The sequence below is a fragment of the Heteronotia binoei genome, chromosome 8, assembly GCF_032191835.1.
Source record: "Heteronotia binoei isolate CCM8104 ecotype False Entrance Well chromosome 8, APGP_CSIRO_Hbin_v1, whole genome shotgun sequence".
Lineage (NCBI taxonomy): Eukaryota > Metazoa > Chordata > Lepidosauria > Squamata > Gekkonidae > Heteronotia > Heteronotia binoei.
In genome coordinates, this window is record NC_083230.1 from 105,471,953 (window position 1) to 105,498,493 (window position 26,541).

The 26,541-nt window shown below is 45.8% G+C and overlaps 1 protein-coding gene across 1 annotated transcript; it reads left to right on the plus strand.

Moving 5' to 3' along the window:
- On the plus strand, positions 1 to 26,123 carry LOC132576559 (aldo-keto reductase family 1 member B1-like). Its single transcript, XM_060245808.1, has 10 exons — positions 1 to 107; positions 3,025 to 3,192; positions 7,956 to 8,072; positions 10,954 to 11,031; positions 12,211 to 12,333; positions 13,458 to 13,564; positions 15,115 to 15,196; positions 17,962 to 18,038; positions 19,663 to 19,752; positions 26,052 to 26,123. The coding sequence occupies exons 1-10, from the start codon at positions 42 to 44 to the stop codon at positions 26,092 to 26,094; spliced, it is 951 nt and encodes a 316-aa protein (XP_060101791.1). The 5' UTR covers positions 1 to 41; the 3' UTR covers positions 26,095 to 26,123.
- The last annotated feature ends 418 nt before the right edge of the window (positions 26,124 to 26,541 follow it).

The window sequence follows — 26,541 nt, forward strand, 5'->3', positions numbered from 1 at the left end:
TGCCTTGGATTTCTCTGCAGAGGGAATTCAACAGATGCAACATGCAACCTTACCTGAAACTCATCAACAAGGCAAACATGCCTATCCTGGGATTAGGCACGTGGCAGGTAACTGGCAGGGTTGCCAGCATTCTGCATGAATTTGTATTGTAGCAGAATATTCACCGGATAGAACGTTGTGGGGAGAATGGGTTAGCTTATTGTGGTTTCTCATTCCACACAAATGCGTACTGTAGCAGAATATTCACCGGATAGAACATTGTGGGAAGAATGGGTTAGCTTATTGTGATTTCTCTTCTTCTTTATGCAACTGATTCCAGATGTTAAAGCAGGTACCACCCAAGTGATGTCCCCTTCAAGCACTGGGCAGAGCTTTTGCAAATTAACATTTATCAAGTTAAAATTTGCTTTTGGGTGGGGGGGGGGGAACTTTTGCTCTTGGGAGTGGGGGGGAAACTTCTGGTCTTGGGAAACCCTCATCCTTGTTTCTTCTGCTAGTTTCACTCTGTTTCTTGCTCTGATGTGGTAGTTTGGGATGCTCACAAAATAGATTTGTGGAATGACAGCACTTCCCGGGGACAGTGGTGGTGGAAAGTTGATGCCCATTCCAGAGAAACTGAAACTTCATTGTGACCCACTTAAATCAATATTGAGATGTTTGAACCTGGGTTTGCGGAGTTAGTGCCACCTAGAGCAGGGTTTGACTACAGGAATGGTGCATAGATTGCATTGTTAGCACTTCAGCGTTAACTCTTGTGTTTGACATTGGCTGTTGGTATTATATGATTGTACACAGGGATTATTCAGTCAAAGCTACACCCATGAGAATTTCTTTCTTCGCCCCCCTGGCATATATGCATGACAGGGTTCCCCCCCCCCCCCCGCCCGGGGCCTAGTTCTCAACCATTTGTAATGCTAAGCAGCGAATAAATTGTAATTCAATGCCAAGGATTATTTCTTTCTCAGCCACTGTTGTGTAACAACCATACTCTGCGATTCCCTCCCGTACACCTACCTCTCAACTGTTGTGCAAAGCAGGGCTGTAGCCAGCAGGGGGCACAGGGGCTGATGCCCCCTATCAAATCTGCAGCACCCTCACTCAATCTTTCCCAAGCTTCCCTTTCAAAAGGAAATTCAGTGTGGGGATTTGCAGATTTGATAAAGGCAAATTATCAGCGTCACCATTGGCTACAGTCCTGGTGCAAAGGAACCTACCCTTGACACTTCCACAGAGCATTCTGGTCTGCATCAGTTCTGCAGTAACACATCACAGCTGCCGGGGGTGTGGCCTAATATGCAAATGAGTTCCTGCAGGGTTTTTTCCCTTACCAAAAAAGCCCTGGAAGAAAGAGATACAACAGGGCTGCAGAGTCTTTGGAAGATGTTGTCAGAGGAGGTGAAGATACATTATTATGATCAGGCAGAAACAGGAATCAGGGGAAGGAGCAAGTCAGGGGGAAGGAGCTGTGACCGGGTAAGAAGAGGGGAGTTGGAGTCAAGAAAGGAGACAAATCCAGGGAAAGTCAAGCCAAGCAAGACGAGTAACAGCAAACTACCTCTGGTGGTGGAAAGTGCCATCCACTCACAGCCAGCTTATAGTAACCCCCAAAGGTTTTCAAGGTAAGAGACCAACAGAGGTGTTTTGCCATTGCCTGCCTCAGTGCCACATGCCATTAGGGGTCCCAGGCTGGCTCCCCACTTCCGGGTTTCCCCCGGTTGTTAATGTTTGATTTGCGTAATAAAATTAGCTTATTAAAATTGTTGGTTGGTAAAATTAAAAACGTATTAGGAGATAATTGGTGAGGGGTCCCTCAAAATTTTGACTGCCTAGGGCAGGGATGTCAAACATGCAGTTTGAAGGCCGAATCAGTCCCCCGGAGGGCTCCTATCAGGCCCCCAAGCAACTGACTGTCATCTGCTTCCTTCTCCCTATATCTTGCTTCCTTCTGCATAACAGCTTGCTTTGCAAGGCTTGCTCAATTACTTAGGAGCTACAGAACAAAACCTCTATTTTCTCCATTGGCTGAGGCTCCTCCCCACCAGTCCCCTGGGGAAGGAAGGAAAGAGCCAGAGCTTCCTTTTGCCAGTTTCTTGGATCCCATGGGAGAAATAAAAAGAAAGCATCCAATGAGTGCTAATGTTTTAAGTTTAAAAGATATATATATATATATTTGTGTTTGTCTGTGTTCTTTATAAAATTTATATCTCTGCTACCTAATGTTAAATAGGTACACACATGGCCCAACCCGACATGGCCCAGCCCCTCAAGGTCACATTTATGTCAGATCCAGCCCTCATAACAAATGAGTTCGACACCACTGACCTAGGGGCCTCCGCAGGGTTTAATCCGACACTGCTTAGAGGGTCTCAGATTTTTCATATAATCTCCTACCCAGTCCTAGCTGGAGATGCCAGAAACTGAACCCAGGATCTCTACGTGCAAAGCAGGTGCTCTACCACTGAGCCACAGCCCTATCCCTAGCCTATTCTTAGCTCTTCCTCAGGGCCAAATGTGACATGATAGAGCAAGGGTGGCCAAACTGGCACAGGGGCCACATGTGGCTCTTTCACACATATTGTGTGGCTCTCAAAGCCCCCTCCGACACATTGGCTGGCTTGGAGAAAGCATTAAACTCTTTAAATCGCTACTCCAAGCCAAGCCAGCTGGTGGCTTGGAGAATGTATTTAACATTAAAGTTGCTTTCTTTTCACCTCTTCTTCCCTTCTCTCTCACCATCTATTTTCCTTCCTTCTCTCAAACATCTGATATTTATGTCCTGTGGGTCTCAACATCTGACACTTATTCTCTGTGGCTCTTATGTCAAGCAAATTTGGCCATCCCCTATGATAGAGGCAGCCACATAGTGGAGGTTCAATTTTTGCAACAAAAAAGAGTGGATCAGTAGAACTCTCTTTAGGACACGTCATCCACTGTGGAGTGGTGATGCATCTTCTCCTATCCTGTCTTAAAGGGAAATTGAAAAGTTGTTTGAAAGCTCTGACACCAATTTATTGTTCCTTTCAGTCTCCTTTAGGGAAAGTGAGAGACGCAATCAAGCTTGCGATTGACATTGGGTACCGGCATTTCGACTGTGCCTACGTGTACCAGAATGAAGGCGAGATTGGAGATGCAATCCAAGAGAAGATAAAGGAACGGGCTGTGGCACGAGAGGATCTGTTTGTTGTCAGTAAGGTACAGCCACATCAAAGAACAGGACTGAGGAAACTGAAAACATTGGGTGGGGGAGCTTTAAATGTTATGCTCTGAATATTATTCTGCAGTCCATATGCAGAGCTCCCCATCTACCAGGGATGCTCCACTCATTTCAGCAGAGAAAGCAGTTGCACGCACAAGTTCTTTTGTAACAGAAGAACTGCTGCCTTTGTGCAAATTTAGTGACTAGAATTCTGTGTGCCAGTGACTGCTTATACATGTGCAAAAGAGAGGAAAGGTTTTTTTTAAAAGGAAGTGGAAAGCAAAACCAGACATGATACAGGATGTCACTGTTGGAGCAAGAATCTACATAAACCCAGTCTGACAGCTACAGTATGACAGCTGGTGATCTAGCTGCCAGGCTAGGTCACAGTGACCTGATCAGCAGACCGGCTTGAGCCGGCAGAAGCCAAGTGATGCAATCTGCTGAGTCAGCACGGCCAGGATTGGCCGCTTGGACTATATATGATCTGTGTGTGCATCACACAGGTCTCTCCCTGTGAGATGGTGGTTAGGCGAAGCACTTTGTCCGTGGAGGTGATATTGTATAGACTGCACAAGAGAGCACTTGTTGTGTATATATGTTAATACACCTTTTGGCACTAGTTGCACGTGTCTGCCTGATTTTCTTTCCTGAAGCCCTGTGTCGGGCAAGTCATCTCCCTCACTCTGCTACTCCCGCTCCGACAGGGTTATGGGCCCAGGGCGGTTCCGCTGCGCGGAGGAGAGAGTTGAGAGTTGAGCTGACTGTGAGTTTGGAAAGAGCCGGAGGCGAGGAACGCCGGTGAAGGACACAGAAGCACCACCGTTCTCTGTTTGAGAGCCAGAGGGACGTCGGCAGCCAGCCGTGAGGAGGAGTCGGCACGATGGCTCAGCAACAGCTTGGAGTAGCCGTTGAGAAGCTCACCTCAGCCAACTACGCGGTGTGGAGCCTGAGAATGCAACACTACCTCAAGCGTGAAGGGCAATGGCTGTTCGTGAGTAACCCCCCTGCTGACTTATCTCCTGCCGAGACTGTGTTATCGGATAAGGCACTGGCCAACATAGTGCTGTCTATAGGAGATGACCAGCTGGTTTATGTGCGAGGGAAGGACACTCCCAAGGCTGCCTGGGACGCGTTGAGTGCGGTGCATGTTAGCACCACTGCTGGTTCCCTCATGGCCTTGACAAGGAGGATGTTCCGCACCGTTATGCCGGCTGGAGGGTGTGTGAAAGATCACATCAAACGGCTAACGGACTGTTTCGTTGAGCTGGAGGCAAGAGGCAAGACTGTAGCTCCAGACGACAGAGTGTACATTTTGCTGTCGTCGTTGCCACCTGAGTACACTCCCCTGATAACTTCTCTGGAGACGGTGGACGTAGCGACCCTGACCATGGAATACGTCTGTGCCCACCTGCTTGACTTCCAAGAGAGAATTGCGGCCGTGAGCTGTCCGGGGGTGTCGGCCGGGCAGCGTGCTGTTATCGGTGTGTCCGGGAAGACAGCCAAGAATGAGCCAGCTTTTGCTGCTGGCAGGCGTCCGAAGGTGGAGGAAGTGGAGCCGACTGCGTTTGCAGTCCGTCGCTGCTATGGATGCGGGTCGTCGCAGCACCTGCTCCGAGCTTGCCCTGAGAGGGAGAAGAGGCGGGGGCGTGTGCGGCGAGAGCGGAGGACCGCCAGCCCGTGTGAGGAAGCAACCCGGCTGGTCACGTCTGCAGTAGAGAGCACAGGGTCTGCTTGGATTTTAGACTCCGGGGCAACGAGCCATCTCTGCTGCGAGAAGGAGTTGTTGAAAAACATTGACAGTCCTGAGCATAAGTATGTGAGATTGGCTGATGGGACCACTGCCAATTCTGTTTGCTCAGGCAATGTGGAATTTCCTGCACTGAAATGTATGTTGCAAAATGTGTTGTATGTACCCTCACTGCAGTCTAACCTGTTGAGTGTTAGCACACTGTTTGACCAGGGATACCAGGTGAGATTTGAGAAAACCTGCTGCAAAATCCTGGGAGGTGGGGGAAAGTTGCTTGTGACAGGAAAGAGGGAAGGTAAACTGTATGTGGTCCAGAGTGATTGTGCCCAGGTGGCTCAGGTGTCGAATGAGCCTGTGCACAATAATTGTATACATTTGCTCCATAGGAGACTTGGGCACTGCGGATTTAGGGCGTTAAAGAAAACCCTGGAGCTTGTGCCTAGTTTGAAAGTAAATCCTTGCAAATGTTACTTGGATTGCCAGGTCTGCAAGAAGACCAAAAGCAAGGCGTGTGCTGTTGCTAAAGAAAGCTCAAGGGAAAGCACACGAGCCCTGGAACTAGTCCATTTAGACGTTATTGGCCCATTGCCAAAGAGTCTGTCGGGGAGGAGATACTGCTTGGTGGCCACCGACGACCACACGAGGTACGCGTGGGTTTTCACCATGGTGCATAAGTCTGAGGTGTATAAGACATTCACCAAGTGGGTCAAAGCAGTGGAGAGACAATTAGGGGTTAATCTCCTAGCTGTACAAACCGACAGAGGGGGGGAATTCTTATCTAACCAGATGAAACGTTGGCTGGAGAACAAGGGCATTGCCCACCGTCTGACGAACCCGGCAACGCCCCGAGAAAATGGGCATGGGGCTGTATTGCAGAATGTGATGTATTGCATGTTAGAGGATGCACAACTGCCAATGACCTATTGGGCAGAAACCATACATGCAGCTGTTTTTTTGCAAAACAGGGTTTGGTGTAATACTGTGAAAAATGTGCCTTACAGGTTACTGTTGAACAAGACCCCAGATTTGAGTTCTTTAAAAGTCTTTGGGTCACGGGCTCGGGTTGGCATCCACTCCACGAGTAGCGGGGAGGGGGATGTCCGGGCAGAGAGCCTAATTTTTCTGGGCTACAAGCCAAGGGCCAGGTGTTATCGTTTCTGCAATAGCAAAAGCAAGATAACACTTAGTAAGAGTGCCCAGTTCAATGAAGAAAGCAGCTGGCCAAGGTTGCACTCCTTGCAGAAACAATTTGTCCTGCTGCCAAGTAGCGATAACGATGTTGGAGCGCAGCCCAGAACTCCAGCCCAGGAGGTGGCACCCAGTGGGGCTGGAGAAGGTGAGCCGAATGCTGGCACAGAGCCTGACGAGCAGAGTCAGGAGGCAGAGCCTCAAATGCAGGAACTGGAGGTAAAGTGTGAGAGTCAGGAGGTTCAACACCCAATTACAGGGGCAGAGCAACCAGCCCAGGAGGTGGGAACAGAGCAACCCGAAGAAGACAAAGCTGGTCCAAGCACAGGGCCACGGGTGTCTGCCAGGTCCACCAAAGGCCAACGTCCCGCTAGGTACAAGTGCCCCTATGTCACTCTGACTGTCAATCCAGACCCACCCGGATTTGAGGAAATGTTAAAAGAAAAGGCTAAGAAATGGAAAGCCTGGGTGGCAGAGTGCGAGGCAAGGGAGAAGGAGGCTGAAGCCAAGCGTCTGAAAGAGCTGGCTGAACAGGAACACGATGATGTGTTTTACAATCATGATGAGTTCCTGAACGAATTCCGGAAAGGGTTCCGAGCTACGTAAATATGAACTGTAATGTTGCTGGTGGACATGTATGTAAACTGTGTAAAGTGTTTTGGTGCACTGGGTTTAAATAGATTAGGAGGTGTGTTGGAGCAAGAATCTACATAAACCCAGTCTGACAGCTACAGTATGACAGCTGGTGATCTAGCTGCCAGGCTAGGTCACAGTGACCTGATCAGCAGACCGGCTTGAGCCGGCAGAAGCCAAGTGATGCAATCTGCTGAGTCAGCACGGCCAGGATTGGCCGCTTGGACTATATATGATCTGTGTGTGCATCACACAGGTCTCTCCCTGTGAGATGGTGGTTAGGCGAAGCACTTTGTCCGTGGAGGTGATATTGTATAGACTGCACAAGAGAGCACTTGTTGTGTATATATGTTAATACACCTTTTGGCACTAGTTGCACGTGTCTGCCTGATTTTCTTTCCTGAAGCCCTGTGTCGGGCAAGTCATCTCCCTCACTCTGCTACTCCCGCTCCGACAGTCACTGGATCTCTTGGTGCCTTTGGCATCAAACTGAATCAGGGTAGTGGTACTGGAGAAGGGGTACATAACCATTTCCCCCCTGAGCCTTTTCCCCAGTTGAAATCACCTCCTGAAACCACCATTTGCCCTAGTGGGGAAAAATAGTTTACTGTGGCACAGAGTGATAAGCTGCAGTCTTGTAGTCCAAGTTCTGCTTACGACCTGAATTCGATCCTGGCAGAAGCTGGGTTCAAGTAGCTGGCTTAAGGTTGATTCAGCCTTCCATTCTTTCGAGGTGGGTAAAATGAGTACCCAGCTTGCTGGGGGGAAAGTGTAGATGACTGGGGAAGGCAATGGCAAACCACCCCATTACAAAGTCTGCCAAGGAAATGTCGTGATGCGACATCACCCCAGAGTCGGAAACGACTGGTGCTTGCACAGGGCATTACCTTTACCTTTATGGTACCCACATCCCCCCACCTCCTTGGAGCTAATAGGATTTCTTGGGGAAAGGCCCTGAAGAAAAGCATTAAGTATCACTTCCACTTTTATTCACTTAGAAGCAATAAAAAGTTCATCTAATCACAGATCCTCTGTGTTGTATCTGCTTAAACCCTAAACTTCTGAAGAATCATCCACACTAGGCATCTGGCTTTGTGCAAAATCCTGCACATTTGGATTTTCATAGGATGAACTTCCCTGAAGTTGTTCTGAGGCACTTATTTGGGTGGTATGTTGGTCAATTTGCAGCTGTGGTCTACATTTCATGAGAAATCCATGGTGAAAGGAGCATGTGAAAAAACGCTTACCTCTCTCAAACTGGATTATGTGGACCTCTACCTCATGCACTGGCCCATAGGATTCAAGGTACTTTGCTTTCTTATCTTCTCAAGACCTGGATTCCTTCTTTAAGTTGTGTTACCTCTCCTGTTCAGCGGAGGATGAGTGAAAACCAGCTACATGTAGGATCTGCTGAGCGTCTATAGAAAAGTGGATTCTGGTTGACAAGCAGACTTCTTTTCCTTTGTTTCTTGCTCTTAGCAGTGTACTTCAGAAAAGCTATACCAGATGCTTTATGGAACCAAGTTCTTTGGTTCCCATAGGGCCGTAGCCCATGAGTGGTCATTGGCAGCAGGCCTGTAGATCATAAATAAACTTTGTGACATTGGCCTGACCTAGCCACGCCTCCCATCCAGATTTAATGTGCTTGATCACATGAGTGCATCTGCCTCTCAAGTCCCACCCGTACCTACCTTGTCTGAGGATGGGCTGGGACCAGATTAAATAGCTACTGAGAACTTCCAGGTAGCAAACCTATAAAATTATCTTTTTTCTTTACTACATAAATTCTTTATTAATTTTTCAAAAATATACAACACAATTACAACAACTATCTTCTTCACAATTATTTGTCACAGTGGTAATGAACATTTTTATAATAAAATAAATAAGAATATAAACTAACTCACAAAGCACTACCATCATATCTTAACATTATCATTGTTTACCATACACAGAAATGAAACACAAATCAATGTCATATTTGAAACACAAATCAGTGTCAGTAAAATGAAAAATTGAGATTTTTTTTTAGGGATAGAAGATTTAAATTCCGTACTGGTGTTAATATATTCAAAAAAGGGGAAGCATTTTTCTTCCAAAAAATTATCTATTTATTTAGATCATTTATATTCCATCCTTTCCCAAACAGGCTCAGAGAGCATTTTAAAAACAGTATTAAATGACAGTTAAAACCAATAAATGTGAACAATACAGTTTTGCAGCTCAGTCGGGCACATCGTAAGATACTGAGAGTCTCAAACAGCAAATAGTATGAAACCAGTATTTCAGCAGCATAGGGCCAGCCAATAGGATGGGACGGACGCTCACTGCCTCAACCAAAAACCTGGCAGAATAGCTTCGTCTTGCAGGTGCTACAAAAAGGTAACAATTCAGTAAGGGCCCGGATCTCTAACAGGATCTGATTCTAACCGGATGTAGGGTGCATTTCCTGGCTGGCTGAACGGCTGGGCGTGCACCACCTGCCCTGTGCCCACCCGGTATGTGCATAAGCAGTCTGAAGACTCCTCCTGGCAGCAGAGCAGGGGCTGTGTGGATGCTGGGGCACAGATAAAAGAAAAGTGGCTTTTTCAGAGTCAGGCTAATGCTGCACCTAATCTCCAGTGTGATCGTACTCATAGAATCACAGAGGTGGAAGGGGTCATAAAGGCCATCTAGTCCAATCCCTAACCTAGAGCATCCTTGGCAAGTGTTCGTCCAGCAGCTGCTTAAAGACTGCCAGTGAGAGGGAGCTCCCCACCTCCATAGGCAGCCAGTTCCCCAGCTGAACAACTCTTACTTGCAACAATAGCCAGCCGGTACCTTCTTGCCCTTCATTTGAACCCATTATTGCGAGTCCTCTCCTCTGCTGCCAACAGGAACAGCTCCCCACCCTCCTCTAAGTGGCAGCCCTACAAATACTTCAAGAGAGCAATCATGCCCCCCCCCAAAAAAATCTCCCCTTCTCCAGACTGAGCATTTCCAAGTCACTCAGCGGTTCTCACAAGGCTTGGTCTCCAGAAGTCTGTTAAATGGTGGAGGCTCTTAGGAGGCCATGAACCCATGTGGGAGCTGACACAGGCGTGCAATGCAGGATTAGTCATTTGGAAGTGATGATGATATCTTGAATGTGATGCTGAGGTATGGCAATAGCAGAGAAGAACTATAGCAACAGTGCAGGCTGACTGGATCTGGCCACATGAAACCATTATGGGGAAGATATCAAGGAGATTCTGAAGAGGAAGAGGATTGTCTTCTATTGATGATGAGAAGCATCTCCTCTGCATCCAGCTGGTGTGATGGCCAGCAATGGGATTCAACTGTGAAATGTACCAGAGGCAACTAAGGCTCTCACTGTAGGGTACCCAGGGGAGAACAAACCAAAACCTTGACCAGAATGTTGGCAATGTCTATTGCAAAATGGAGCAATCCTAAGTAGACCTACTCAAGTCTAAGTCTTCTGTTATTCAGTAGGGCTTCCTTTAGGGTTTCCAGGTGCCCACTGTAGGGAAGGAATTCCTGTCCCTGCCCTCTATTGTTTGCCTTTGCTCTCTGGTGAGCAACAGGAGGAAAATATGGTGGGGTTGGTCAGTGTTGTTGATACTTTGAAGTCCCTTCTGGCTCTTCAATGTTACCTTCAGGTCTGAACAAATCTCTATGGTATTTACCGTAGAGTTTGGAGGATTCCTAGAGCATCATGGGAAGTGATGTCACTTCTGGACCTTTGCCCAGGAGGGACATCGAAACATCAGTGAGGCTTTCCCCTACCAGGCCCTACCTCCAAACATTTCCCATGGAGCATGGGCATGTGCATTCCTAGCTTACTCCCCCCCCCCAAAAAAAAAATCAGTCAAAGAGATAAAGCAGCAGTCAGCATAAAGCTCCAGGTACCTAAGTTACTAAAAGTTGGATCAATAAACAGATCTTTAAGCCCTTTGAAACTGCCTATGGCAAATCACAAGTGGGAACAGCTTCTATAGATGGGGGCCGTTGCCAAAAATTCCATCTTTGCTGTGGCTACTGGATACTGGCCTTTTAGAAGTAACACCAGTTGTGGTGTCTTACTTACACATGACATGGAAAAACGGAAGCTCCTGGAGAAATGTTTATGTGAACTGTAGTTCCTTATCCAAAATGGGAGCTGCAGGGATAACCTACTGTTGTTAACCTTTCTTGCTTCTCATGACAGGCTGGAGAAGAATTGTTCCCCACAGATAAAAATGGCTTGATATTGCCCAGCAATACAGATTTTCTGGACACCTGGGAGGTAGGTCTGAGGGTTCCCTTCAGCTTGCATGCTTTCAATAGTCATTTGTAATTGTGGTCTGGAATTTCAAAATTCTTTTGAATCTTGATAGCAAATACTCTGAGGAACGTGTTTGGAAACCAACAAAGAGATGAACTTTCAAAAAGGAGTAGGTTCAGGGGGTAGATATTGTGGGGTATTGGCTGGGTTCCCCCTGTGAGGTAAATTCTACTTTATAATGAAGTATACATCCTGTAGACTCAGTATGGCTCCCATCCTTTAGGCCAACAGTCCTCTGCTTTATTCCTACGTGTCTAGCAAGTTTATCTGCTTAATGTTACTCAACACATTTTTAAATAATAATAATAATACTTTAAAAACTGCTCCAGGAAGTGGAGTTGGTGCTTTTGTGACTGACACAAATGCTGGCCAATCAGTACTACACAAATCCAGCTTCTCCTGCCAACCAGAAGAGCAGGATTCCACTAAGCTTGATTAGAAGATGGTATGTGTGCCCCAAATGTAATGAGTGTGTTTCCACAGCAGGTGCATGGCTGAAGTTATGTACGTCCAGGGCTTTTTTTTGTAGCAGGAACTCCTTTGCATATTAGGCCACACACCCCTGAGGCAGTCAATCCTCCAAGAATTTACAGGGCTTTTCTTACAGGGCCTACTATAAGGAGGATTGGCTACATCAGGAGGGTGTGGCCTAATATGCAAAGGAGTTCCTGCAACAAAATAAACCCTAGGTACGTCTGTATGCACTCTGAGACTGAATGGGTCAGTTAGGACCATCTCCTCTTGTGCACTGCCTTGAAATGGTCATTGCGTTCAGGACACATTCCCAGCAGATTGTGACAGTTGATTATTGTGTTTTTTATTCTGCAGAGCGGAAGCTGATTTGCTGCAGATCTGATTTGTTTGTTACATTCTGCTCTAAATGTTTCCCTGCCCTGGTTTACTTACCTCTTTTGTCTCCAATCCTGACTTTTATAGCCCAACATCATCAGATCTCAGAAGCTAAGCAGGATCTGTCCTGGCAAGAACTGGGATGGGAAACCTCCAAGGAAGTCCAGGGTGGCTACACAGAGCCAGGCAATGGCAAATCACCTCACAATGTCTTTTGTCTCAAAAACCTCACCAGGGGTTGCCAGAACTCAGCTGTGACTTGATGGCCCTTCCCTTCCCTTGTCTCCTTAGGCTATGGAGGACATTGTGGATGCGGGCCTGGTGAAATCCATTGGCATTTCTAATTTCAACCATGGACAGATAGAGAGACTCTTGAACAAACCAGGGTTAAAACACAAGCCGGCAAATAATCAGGTATGCTTAGACATAGTGCTGCCTGCTCTGTACTTTTTTTTGTAGCAGGAACTCCTTAGCATATTAGGCCACACCCCTCTTATGTAGCCAATCCTCCGAGAGCTTAGAGGGCTCTTATTACAGGGCCTACTGTAAGCTCTTGAAGGATTGGCTACATCAGGGGTGTGTGGCCTAATATGCAAAGGAGTTCCTGCTACAAAAAAAGCCCTGGTTCTGCTGTTTCGGTGGGTATCTGGATTTGCAGGGGTGGTTTTGACAGCTGTATAGTAATTACATCCTGACCGGGATAGTCCAGGCTTTGTTTCTGTTTTTTGTAATCCCAGCCCTGTGGCATGGCTTATTAGAGATCTCACACTATTTGGTTGCCTTGTTTTACAGTGAGAAAGGAAGTCAAAGTAAATAAACATTGAACAGGGATACAAGTTATGACCAGAATGAGGAAAATATAGCACAACTTCCTGAGAAACCCCTATCAGTCTTCCATCATTTGCCTTTGTTTGGCTGAATATAGCCTAAGGAAAATAGAATGTTTATAGGAGAAGGATCGCTGCTGATCAATAGCAAGATGTTCCTTGGGAAAACTGGCTTCATTCCTGGGCACTCAACTATACCAAAGGCTACCGTCCCCCATATATTTTGGTGTCCTGACCTGCACAGCTCAGGCAAGCCTGATTTTGTCAGATCTTGAAAGCTAAGCAGGGTTGGCTGGCCCTCTAAGCTGCAGAATCTTGTGAGCAAAAATTCTACTTCATGAACTACTGACATTAAAGTTGTGAGCTACTGCATAAATTAGTGTGCTCTGGGGTCATCCTTCCTGGGCTGAGACAAAAATGTGTGAGCTGGAGGCTAAAAATCTGAGAGTCAGCTCACACTAACTCAACTTAGAGGGAACACTGGTCCTGGCTAGTGTTTGAATGGATGACCTCCGAGGAATACCAGGGACGGGTTGCAGAGGCAGGCAATGGTGAAATATCTCTTGCCTTGAAGACCCCTACCAGGGGTTGCTATGAGTCAGCTGTGACTTGACAGCAGTTTCCAACACCACTGTATGTTCTGGCAGTCAAATGCCAGATACTGTCCCTGATCTATTATTGTGAACAGTGATTTAGCATTTGTGTCTGTAGATCGAGAGTCACCCGTACCTGCCCCAGGAAGAACTGGTGAATTTCTGCAGATCCAAAGGGATTTCTGTGACTGCTTACTGTCCTCTTGGAGCTCCCAACTGGATATGGTAAGAATGCTTTGTGAAACTTCATAAATGTTGTTGCTGTTAGGGGGTGGGGTTGGAAGGAAAAGCCCAGCAGGAACTCATTTGCGTTCCTGTGCGTTCCTTCTAAAAGAAAGCCCTGGTTATTTAAGAATATCTATTAAATACTGGATTCGATCAGAGGACAGACGCCAGGCGTAGTGATCAGCCCTGTTTATTACTGATTTCACTTAACGTGCACATGCAGGCCTCAGCCTGGTTATATACACTTAAACTCATAGAATCATAGAGTTGGAAGGGACCTCTAGGGTCATCTAGTCCAACCCCCTGCACAATGCAGGAAACTCACAAACACCCCCCCCCCCTAAATTCACAGGATCTTCATTGCTGTCAGATGGCCATCTAGCCTCTGTTTAAAAACCTCCAAGGAAGGAGAGCCCACCACCTCCCGAGGAAGCCTGTTCCACTGAGGAATCGGTCAGGAAGTTCTTCCTGATGTTGAGTCGGAAACTCTTTTGATTTAATTTCAATCAATTGGTTCTGGTCCTACTTTCCGGGGCCACAGAAAATAATTCTCTATATGACAGCCCTTCAACTCCTCCAACTCCCCAAACTATTGGATGGTCTGAACTACCCTTCTGCTCCCTATTGGCTGTCAGCCACTGCATGCCCAATCAGCAGGCAAATTCCAGAATCCTGGTGATCTGTTGTTCAGGATAGGGCAGCCAAGCTCCCGCTGGGGGCAGACGATTCTCCGTCCATAAGGATCCCCGCCACCTAAGAGTCCTGTTGGCATGCACTGTTGTTGATGCAATGATGTCACCCAGAAGTAACATCATTGTGCCAGGGACGTCACATGGTGACTCTCTAGGACTCATGCTAAAACCTGTATGTTACCATAGAGTTTTACCGTGATTCCTAGAGTGTTTTCCATGTGATGCTCTAGGAATCATGGTAGAACTCTATGGTACCATAGAGGTTTTTTGCATGAGTCTTAGAGGGTCTCTGTGCAATGTCCCCGGTGTGATGTCATCACTTCCAGATGACATCATCAAACTATGCGTTCTTTGCATGTGCAAAAAACAAGTCCCCTGCTGCAGCACAGGAGGGACTTGGCAACCCTAGTTCAGGAACTCCAAGCTCCTCTAAGGCTCCTGGAGAACAAGTCCAGGCAGGCCTATTTAGGAGCCACTACAGCAAAGCATTAGGTGACAAGCGCCGACATAACAGTAGCATTTATATTTATTATGCATGTGCATTTGTTTGGAAATAAATGGTGGTGGTGAGGAAATGAACTGAACAAACCTCAGAATGCAATTCTTGGGCTCACTTCCTTCCACCAAGACCTTTCTTCCTGTCAGCCATATAGCTACAAACTTAAACCTCTCTATCGACTTATGTAAATAAATTCCTTAATAAATTGTTCTGCTTAACTGGCCACATTTTCCAGCATGGTTTTTAGGGAACAAAAACTTACTCTGCTGATAATAAATGAATAATAAACTTCAGAAGTATTCCAGCGGTCCCTTAGAGAACAGCCATTAATCATGAAAACCTGCATTCTGCTTTTGTAGGGATAAACCTAAGGGTCCTCTCCTCCTGGATGATCCCAGGGTCCAAGAAATTGCAGCCAAACACAATAAAACAGCAGCTCAGGTATCTCCTCTTAATACACATTCTTTATTGATTGGCATTTCCGGGCCTCAGCAGTTGTAAGATGCCTTTTATCCCTATTGTCATCATGAATGAGAGAATATCAGTGATATCTTCAAGATTTAAGAACGAAAAGCAGCTGTGATGTGGTCTGGGGTGCTGGCATGGGGAATTAATTCTCCCTCCAGCGGACTCTCACCCACAAGCTGCTGTTAGGGCTGATAAGGCAAAAGTCAAGTATTCAACTCCTTGGGCTACTTCTGAGCTTAAAACAATGCATCCACGTAATTCTAATATGTTATTTTGGCCTTTGTAATACAAAAACCAAGGAGCCCCATGGCGCAGAGTGGTAAAGCTGCAGTACTGCAGTCCAAACTCTCTGCTCACGACCTGAGTTCGATACCAGGAGAAGCTGGGTTCAGGTAGCCGGCTCCAGGTTGACTCAGCCTTCCATCCTTCCAAGGTCGGTAAAATGAGTACCCAGCTCGCTGGGGGGAAAGTGTAGACAACTGGGGAAGGCAACGGCAAACCACCTCATTAAAAAGTCTGCCATGAAAACATCGTGATGCGATGTCACCCCAGAGTCAGAAATGACTGGTGCTTGCGCCTTTACCTCTATTTTTTTTTAATACAAAAACCAAGGCTTGGATAAGAGTAGACTCTTTGATCTTATCATTGCACAAAATTGGGGCTGAGGTGAGGAATTACCTGCTACAGGTGGGGGGAGAAGGCAAACTTAAACCTTCCTCTCAAAACACAAGACCTCCATTATGGGTAGGGCTGCCAAACCCCCTGGTCCGGGAGGGGAATCTCCTGCCCAGGAGGTTCTCAACTCGCTGGCCCACATCGGGCCGGCAGGGGGAACCTCCCCCTGCAATGATGTCACCCGGAAGTGATGTCATCAAATTGGCAGCGCCCGTGCAGGACCGCTCTAGGCATTTCTAGGAAAACTCTATGGCTTTCCCAGATGCTCTAGCCATTTGGGAGGTTAAAACTCTATGGTACTTTTGTACCATAGAGTTTTAACCTCCCAAATGGCTAGAGTGTCTGGGAAAACCATAGAATTTTCCCAGAAATGCCTAGAGTGGCCCCGCATGGGTGCCAGCATTTTGATGACATCACTTCAGGGTGACATCATTTGTCTCGCGTGCGCGAATATCCACTGCCGGGGGATGAAGAGGACTTGGCAACCCTAATTATGGATGTAATGCTTGAATAGGTTATTTTCATGTAAAATCCAACATGTGTAGGCCCAAATTGATTACCCAATTCAGGCCTACATTCTTGCATCACTGTTTTTGTATTTAATTACAAATATAGACTGACTAGAGTCAACACTGGAACCTAGGGTTACCAGATCTGGGTAGGAAAATACCTGGAGACTTGAGTGGGGATCCAGGAGAGGGTGGGGTTTGGGGAGGGGCCACAGCATGGTACAATGCCATAGAGCCCACTCTTCTAAGCAGCCATTTTCTCCAGGGGAGCTGATTTCTGCCAGCTGGAGATCAGTTGTAAAAGTGGGAGATCTCTAGGCTGGCAACACTACTGGAGCCATATATACACAACAGTAAAAGGAATTGGGTTGCCAATCCTCGGTTGCGGGCAGGGGATCTCCCGGTTTGGAGGCCCTCCCTCTGCTTCAGGGTTATCAGAAAGCGGGGGGGGGTGTTGAATGTCCTCTGGGCACTCCATTATACCTTATGGAGACCAGTCCCTAATGGAGAATAGATCTGTGGTTATCAGGGGTTCTAGTGGAGCCTGTTTTGGGGGGTAGAGGCACCAGTTTTTCAGCATAGCATTTAGTGCCTCTCCTCAACCACTCCCCCCAAAGTTTCAAAAAGATTGAACCATGGAGTTCAATTCTATGAGCCCCAACAGAAGGTGCCTCTATCCTCCATTATTTCCAATGGAGGGAAGGCATTTAAAAGGAGCGCAATCCCTTTAAATGTGATGGCCAGAATTCCCTTCGGAGTTCAGTCATGCTTGTCCCATCCTTGTTCCTGGCTCCACTCCCAAAGTCCCCAGATATTTCCTGAGTTGGATCTGGCAACCCTAGAAAGGGGGTACTTTTGCCTCACAATATAAGCTTTTAATTGGGATTGGTTCAAGTTATTTTGTTATCCCAGCAGCAGTTTAGGGACTCACCTCAGACCTAACTGGTGGTGGCAAAGGCCCAGGAGATAACCATAGGCATAAGCAGGCTTTGAATTCAGCAGGAGCTCACAGGAGCGCAGTTCCTGAACCTTTCTGACGGTTCCCCCTCTTCCTCCCCTCCTCCCTTGTCCATTGAATAGTAGGTGCAGCTGCATAACAATCCCTGGATGAGTTATGCTAATGAGCTCCACCACCTATTTTTCTACAAAATGACCCCTGGGCATAAACCATGTCTTTCACTGCCGTCCACGTTGATGGTATAGAATAGACAGAGACCTGGTGCTTTATTGGTACATTCCTGATTTTGTACTTCCTCAAGTAGCCATTTGGATGGAGAAGTAGATCTCCCTTTAAAGGAAATAGTTCTTTATATAATGAGTGATTAAAATGTGGAATTTGCTGCCAGGGGATGTAGCGATGGTCTCAGGCAAAGGCGGCTTTAAAAGGGGATTAGGCTGATTCATAGAAGAGAGGGCTATCTGTGGCTTCTAGCCACGGCCCTCCAGGACAACTGGTTGTCTACTGAATGAGACAGGGTGTTCGACAAGATGAACCACTAGCCTGATCCATTGGGGTTCTTCTTATGTTTAACCGCTGTGATCTGTCTCCCTTAGGTTTTGCTCCGTTTCCAGATTCAGAGGAATGTGGCTGTCATCCCCAAATCGATTACTGCACATCGCCTTAAAGAGAATTTTGAGGAAAGGCTGCTCATAAGATGATATCCTTGCTCATTTTACATGGAAATGATCTTAGCATAGAACCCTGCTTAGAGTGCTTCTCGTCCATTCACTTTATATTTACCATTGGTTAGCTTTTTAAAAAGTTGTAGACCTTATTCTTAAAACGTCTAACTTTTGATTTTTTTTAAACCAAATGTTACATGATCTTAAGGGAGGAACAGTCCAGTAGTTGGCAAAAGTTAGTCACATCAACTGCAGAGTGCTGCTGGAGACCAGGGTCCTGTTTTGGAAATAACACTGAATCTGCTTCCAAGAGTTCTTGCTCAAAGCCAGATAGGCATCTTACTAATAGTCCTTCCTTGAAGAGTGGGCTGTCATGTATGCATTATTAAAAGACATAAGGAATCCACCATACATCCATATCATGACCAGGCAAACATTATAGTCAAGTTTTGCTCTATATATTACTCTAGACTGATCCTGCATTGAGCAGGGGATTGGACTCAATGGCCTGTATGGCCACTTCCAACTCTGTGAGTCTATAATTCTGTAAGTGGAGAGCCAGTTTGGTGTAGTGGTTAAGTGTCTTATCTGGGAGAACCGGGTTTGATTCCCCATTCCTCCACTTGCACTTGCTGGAATGGCCTTGGGTCAGCCATAGCTCTGGCAGAGGTTGTCCTTGAAAGGGCAGCTGCTGTGAGAGCCCTCTCCAGCCCCACCCACCTCACAGGGTGTCTGTTGTGGGGGAGGAAGGTAAAGGAGATTGTGAGCCACTCTGAGACTCTTCGGAGCGGAGGGCGGGATACAAATCCAATATCTTCTTAAGTGCTCAGGCTTCATCTAGAGCAATGGCAGCACCCTTATATTGACCTGATGATTACAACTGATCTCCAGCTGACAGAAATCAGATCTCCTGGAGAAAATGGATGCCTTGGATGGTAGATCTGTGGTATTATACCCTGGGCCCCACCCCCAAATATCCAGAAATATCCCAACCTGGAGCTGGCAAAGCTACCTGGTGACCATGAGCCAATTTAGAGGCTGTGCAACAGCCACCATCTGATTCTGGCCAAACAAACATTTTATTTTAATTATCTCATTGCTAAATATAATTGGGAAATGACTTTGTATTGGAATTTAAAAGTAAATAACTTCCACTAGGATCCCCCCATGCCTTCATTACTGCCATTGCTCTAGTTACATTTTCAAAATAGTAGCTTGAGTTCTTCCTTCCATCTAAGGACAAGAATGTATTCTGGCATAGAATGATTTAGAACTGACGAATCTGAGTGCAGAGGTGCTTGCAGGCTGATTCCGCACTAACCTTGCTCTGCGCCAGGCATCTGTTTCACACCGGAGCAAGCTAGCAACGTTGCACCAACTGCTCCGCACCACCGTTTTGCTCTGGGAAAACCTACGATTTGCCGTGCCGCAGCACAAACCTGTTTTTTCAGGTTTATGCTTCGGTGCAACAAAGTGTGGTTTTTCCCCATGCAAAATGGCAGCGCAGAGCAGCTGGTGCGAAATCACTAGCTTGCTCCAAAGAGAAACAGAAGCCTGGTGCGGAATCAGAAGGTTAGTGTGGAATCAGCCACAGTTACTGCTCCACTGGGGGCTAAATCTTTCTCCTTGAACTTTTCAGGTGTTTGACTTTGAATTAAGCCAGAAAGAAATGGAAACTCTACTTAACTTCAACAAGAGAGAGAGAATCTGTACACTAAACGAGTAAGTGCCTTCTTGACTCTCTAGACACTGACTGCCAGACCTCAGATTCAGCGGGAGCTCACAGGAGCACAGCTCCTGAACCTTTCTGAGAGTTCCACCTCCTCCTTCCCACCTTGTCCATTGAAGTGTAGGTGCAGCTGCATAATTTATTTTATTTATTTCTGTCGATTTATAGCCCACTCTATCCCGTGATGGGCTCAGGGCGGGTTCCAACACAATAAAACAATCAAGCCAACAATAAAACAGAATCAAACAATTAAAACAGATTAAAATTTAAACAGGTTAAGCCATTTAACTTAATGTTGATTTCAGTGCGGCATGAAATGGTGTGGACACATCAGTTGCCTACAGCTTTGGTGTCAAGAATATCAGCTATATTGACCCTGGATGAGCTCCACCACCTATTTTTCTATAAAATGACCCCTGCTGACTGCAATAAAAGCAAAATTCTGACCCCAGGAAACTATTGTAGAATCAAATCTAGGACTTTTTTTGTAGCAGGAACTCCTTTGCATATTAGGACACACACCCCTGACGTAGCCATTCCTCCTAGAACTTACAGTAGGCCCTGTAAGAAGAGCTACATCAGGGGGGTGCAGCCTAATATGCAAAGGAGTTGTTGCTACCAAAAAAAGCCCTGAATATTGTAGAATCAAACTGGCATCTTTGGGAATGATAGCCAGTTAAAAAGAAATTCCATATAAGATTTTTAAAAATGTTTTATTTTAAATATTTTACAAAATTTATTTATCGCATTACAACAGGCTATAAGGACTATGATGAAAATTGTCAAGGCAAAACCTCCTCCCCCTAAAAAGTGGGTTTCCACCAACTACATCAGCAATAGACTCCTCAAACAGGCTGTTATTTGCAATTGTGTTTGGAGTCAGATTGTCCCAGACCAAATCTTACAAAATACGAGAAGATAACATAAAACAAGCCAAATAAAACTGTTAGAAGATCTCAGCCCATTTAAAGAACATCCCTAAGATGTATTCAAATGCATTTCTGAATGGTGTAAACATCAGTTTTCTGTTAAAAATTATCACCTGTATTTGCTTAGAGGCAGGCCACTATAGAACATTGATATCTCCAAAATTCAGTGCAAACACACAGATAATCAGGGGGGAAATTCTAGCAGGAGCTCCTTTGCATATTAGGCCACATACCCCTGATGTAGCCAATCCTCCAAGAGCTTACATAAAAGACCCTTGTAAGCTCTTGGAGGATTGGCTACATCAGGGGTGTGTGGCCTAATATGCTAATGAGCTCCTGCTAGAATTCCACCCCTGCAGATAATGGCAAGCTAGGGTAATAGAATACCAAATCCAACATCGTTCATACTGAGATCAATGCTCACAGAATTGCTGGTCTAGAGGTGGTCCAAATTGTTCACAGATTGGGATTCTTCATATGTGAGATAAAGGGATCACTTCCATTTGGATTCAGGATTATAAACCCTATTTGCCAATTAAGGCCAGATGCCACATTCTCTCAGAAATGCTTATAGAGTCCAGATCTTATTCTGCAGATCAAGAGAAGAGATCCTCTAGGTTGAATTGTCTTCCTCTCTTCACTCAAAAAATTGGAAAGTATAGGGCAATGACTGCATAGTGGCACGGATAATATAGTGAAATGAATGGATAGATATTTTTGACTGTTTATGAGGTAATCTCCATTTTAGAAAGAAAAGCCCTTCTCTTTAACTAAACAACAATAATTCATTTACTATGAAGATTTGTTTATTCGTAACACGTTATCTTGGCAAGAACTTTCTTTAACTTAATTTGGATTTGGCTGTGTGACTTAGTACTGGAGAGCTAATCTATCTGTAGAATCTTAATGCATTTAATAGAAGAAAAAGACTGCAGATTTAGACCCCACCCTTCTCTCTGAATCAGAGAGCAGTTTACAATCTCCTATATCTTCTCCCCCAACAACAGACACCTTGTGAGGTGGGTGGGGCTGAGAGGGCTCTCACAGCAGCTGCCCTTTCAAGGACAACTCCTGTGATAGCTATGGCTGACCCAAGGCCATTCCAGAAGCTGTAAGTGGAGGAGTGGGGAATCAAATCCTGTTCTCCCAGATAAGAGTCCATACACTTAACCACTACACCATACTAACTCTCCAGATGTTTTAGGTCTCATATCAATAATTCTCTGTGTTCTTGCAAAGATCTAGGTCTTTGTTATTGGAGTTACTTAATGTGTTGGTTAGATTTGGAGAAGTTGGATCAAAAAGCTGGGATGGTTCTGTTGAGGGGCAAGAAAAAGCCTTCTGATTTGTAGATTTGATGGAAGGTGAAGCCAATTATCCAAAATTATGGTTTCCAAGCATGTCTCATTGCTGGGTTCTTGAGGGCTCAGGAGGTTTATCGATTTTTGTCTCATGCTGGGGGAAAGTTCAGTTGCACTAGGTGCATGGGAGCAGATGTTTGTCTCACCGTTTGGCTGAAAATTAACTGAGACCAATGCATTTAGTGATTCCTCAGTATTAAGCAAGTTATTCATGGATTTCTCTATCTTCTTTGACCGGGGGATCTTTTCTGGGTTGTCCCTTTTGTATGTATCAATAAGGATCTTTTTGATCTGATTTGGAAGACTTCTCCTTGTGTCCAAATGTTGGACAGTTGGTGAATTTTTCTAGTAAGGATGAATGCTCATTAAAGAGTCCAGATGAATCCTACAAGAGGCACTTTATTTTCAGCCCTTGACAGTAGTGGTTCACTTTCTTCTATTCCTCAGCAAGCACCCTGACAGGGCACATATGAAAGGAAGCAAAGAAATCTCAGTCTCAACAGCATAAGGGAAACAGTGGTTAATAACACTCTGTAGCCAACGGTGTTGTCAGGAAGTCTCATTGTCTGCTCAAGGTTGACAACATGTGGCTCTATGAGCAAGTCTTGTTCCTATTGTTCACCCAGTGACCTCAATTCAGGGCGTTTTGGGCAATTAACAGCAATTTGATTATTTTGCAAGATTAAGTTGCCCATTGCCCTTGTAGTTGGCTGCGCTGATTTATTAGTTTGAGATTTAAGAATAACTGTTGGTAATTTCCCCCTCCTCTGCACTTTTCCTGGGAAGGCAGCAATCATGCCTTTCTGATTTACTATATCCAGCTTCCCAAGGTCACTTCTTAGCACATCTCTTAAAGCAGCCAACTTTGTGGAAATGCGATTGAGTTGTTGGAAAAGAGCCACCATTGCATGTGTGCAGTTAGCAAACGCTGGTCACCTATGATCTTCCTCCCACACTTTCGTGAAAGCAGCCAAGTCCAAATTAGCCATTTGGTGGTATACAGCTTCATCCCTTTCTCCCCCAACCGTGTCAGTCTGTGCAAGGAAGATGGCATTTGAATGTTTTGTTCTTCTGCTGCTTCCCAAAGCCTTAAAATTGTTAGTAGAGGAGGTAGGTAGGTCACTCACTGATTCTTTCTGGAATGAATAATCTGTGGGCAGTTGTTTTGCTGATTCCGGAATGGATGATGGTGAGTCAGAGTTTTTTGGGGATCTTTTCCTGTACTTCTTCATATTTCTTGTTTGCTGGCTTTTCTTCTTTTCACCCTTTCTGTCTCACAGCTGCAATCGGTCTGTTTCAGCACCTTCAGCTGATTTATGCTTAACAGATAAACTTGGATCCAAGTGGGCAGCTGTGTTGGTCTGAAGCAGTAGAACAACGTAGGAGTCAAGTACACCTTTAAGACCAACAACATTTTTATTCAGAACGTAAGCTTTCGTGTTCTCCAAGCACCCTTCATCAGACGAGGAATCAGGCGGAGTGAGCAGGGCTATCAAAAGGTCTGCTCAATTTGTGAATTTTACTATTCTGTCATTAGAACTTAAATTTGTACCATTTTGCATTCTAAACCACTGCCTACCAGCTATATATAGCCCTGCTCATTGTACCCAATTCCTCATCTGATGAAGTGTGCTTGGAGCATATGAAATAAATAGTTCTGAATAAAACTTTGTTGGTCTTAAAGGTGACTTGACTCCTACTTTGTTCTAGATAAACTTAGAATCATAGAATTGGAAGGGACCGCCAGGGCCATCCAGTCCAACCCCCTGCACAATGCAGGAAACCCACAAATACCTCCCCCTAAATTCACAGGATCTTCATCGCTGTCTGATGGCCATCTAGCCTCTGTTTAAAAACCTCCAAGGAAGGAGAGCCCACCACCACCCAAGGAAGCCTGTTTTGCTGAGGAACCACTCTGTCAGGAAGTTCTTCCTAGTGTTGAGTGGGAAGCTCTTCTGATTTCATTTCAACCCATTGGTTCTAGTTAATTAATGGTCAGCAGTTCTTATGTCCAAACTTAACCAGTTGAGGATAGAGGCTGATGATTTCTTTACTTCTGATGAGTCATATATCTTCAGATGTATTACCGTATTTTTCGGTCCATAAGACGCTCCGGATTTTAGGACGCACCTTCCTCCTGGGGGGCGATCCGCTGCCTCCGCCTCCGATCCCGGCACTTCCCCCACGCCTGCCTGCCTGGCTCCGGCTCCAGCTTCGCGAGCGCCGGCTGCGGAGGGGGCAGCATGCTTCCTCCGTGCCTGTCTGCCTGGCTCCAGCTCTGATGCTTAAAGCAAGCGCCGGGATCGGAGGGCGGAGGGAGCGATCCTGGTGCTTGCTGTAAGCGTCAGAGCTGGAGCCAGGCAGACAGGCACGGAGGAAGCACGCTGCCCCCTCCGCAGCCGGCGCTCGCAAAGCGCTGGGTTTGCGGTGGGGGCAGTGTGGAGCGATCCCAGCGCTTGCTGGAAGCAGAGCTGGAGCCAGGCAGGCAGGCGCGGGGGAAGCGCTGGGATCGGAGGCGGAGGCAGTGGCTCACGCCCCCCCCCCGAGGAAGGTATGTCCTATCGTCCCTTCGCTCCATAAGACACACACACTTTCCCCCCCACTTTTTTTGGGGGGGGAAGGGCATCTTATGGTCCGAAAAATACGGTAAATTGAGAATGTTGAAGTTGGAGGAAACAAAACTACGTCCAACAGACCCTTATATTTGCTCCCCAGCTTCCTTAGGTCTTTATGCTTTCTGCGGCAAAATGCCCCATTATCTATCAGACTTAACCATTCCAAGTCATCGCAGGGCATTTATGTTGGCTAGACTAAATGCGTTTCCCTCCAAAGTTTTACAAGGGAGATATCGAGTCCCTTTAGGCGACAGACTCTGTTCCTGTGGAGCGAATATTCCTGACTCAATTCGGCATATATTGTTTGATTGTTCCTTTTATCATAATCTCCATATAGATTTATTTTGCAAGCTTTCTTTCTCCCCAGATTTGTCTATTCTGCCACCCTGTTATTATTTATTAAACGATACTGAGGGGGAGGTTAGTGAGGCTGTGGCAAAATTTGTGACTGACATCCTTAAATTTAAATCTGACCATGTATGAATGCATCTATAAGCTCGGTTTTATTTTGATTTTATCTCCAATGTTTAAATTTTTGTATTCTGTGTATTTTTATTTGCAACTGTTATGCCATTAAAGGTTTGGTACGGTATGGTTAATTAATGCCAACTATTCTTCCAGCTGTCATCCAAGTATTCCAGAGTGTTACAGTTATCTTTGTATTATCTTTCTGGTAGCAGGCAGCAAGATGCTCAGAAGGAAACTTTTTGTATAATTAAAAGATAGAGCCAGGCAATATCCAGGCCACCTCTCTGAAATCCTAGCCCCCCTCGGAGTTGCCAAAAGTCACCATGACTTCCAGGCATGCCAGTACGCACACACACACTTAAAAAAAAAAAGTAGAGTCTCACGTGAGCTGCTGCTGTACCATCACTACCTCTGGAAATTTCATATCAGATTTTTGAAGACCTTGGGTAATAGCCAGAAAGTCAGGCCTTGAATTCAGCAGGAGCTCACAGGAGCACAGCTCCTGAACCTTTCTGATGCCCCTCTCCTCCCTACGTACCTACCTAGTCCACTGAATAGTAGGTGCAGCTGTATAACAATCCCTGAATGAGCTCCACCACCTATTTCTCCACAAAATGACCCCTGCAGAAAGCCAATAAAATTAACAAGAGAAGAAAAGCCCCTCAAGAAATAACTAACAGCCTAAAGCAGAAGCATTTAGTATCTCTTAGCACATTAACCACTCCTGCTTCAAAATTAGAAGGGTTTATTTTTTTGCTACCAGGAGTTTGTTCAGGTGCCGCATTGGGGAACTGCCCCACATCACTGCTATTAAACTCTAGAACAAAAAACAAATCTTCACATTTTTTAACCCTCTCTGTGACCACTTATTGCGGATTCATGCATAAGGCATAAAACCAAGCTTTTTTTTCCTTTGCAGGTGCCGGAACCATAAAGATTACCCTTTCAAGGAAGATTACTGACAAGGATCTTTGGCACAAGAAGATGGTCTTCCTGCCATTATGCACCTTCAAGGGGTGGGATTCTAGCAGGAGCTCCTTTGCATATTAGGCCAACACACCCCTGATGTAGCCAATCGTCCAAGAGCTTACTTACAAGGCTCTTTTTTGCAAGCTCTTGGAGGACTGGCTACATCAGAGGTGTGTGGCCTAATATGCAAAGGAGCTGCTGCTAGAATTCTACCCTTGCCTTCAACTAATATGCAACAGTTAAAGAGAATCCCAGCCAGACACGGACTCAGCAGTGCAAACGGACAGCTCCTTCACAGCGGGGGGAAAGCTAAAGCTCTGCCAACTTGGATTTACACTAAAAAACTTCGCTGGAAGGTTCTCCAAAGACTAATGGCCACTCGTATTAGTATAATAGTATTATATTCTTCTCACTATCACTTTAATGGCTTAGTTAGCAGA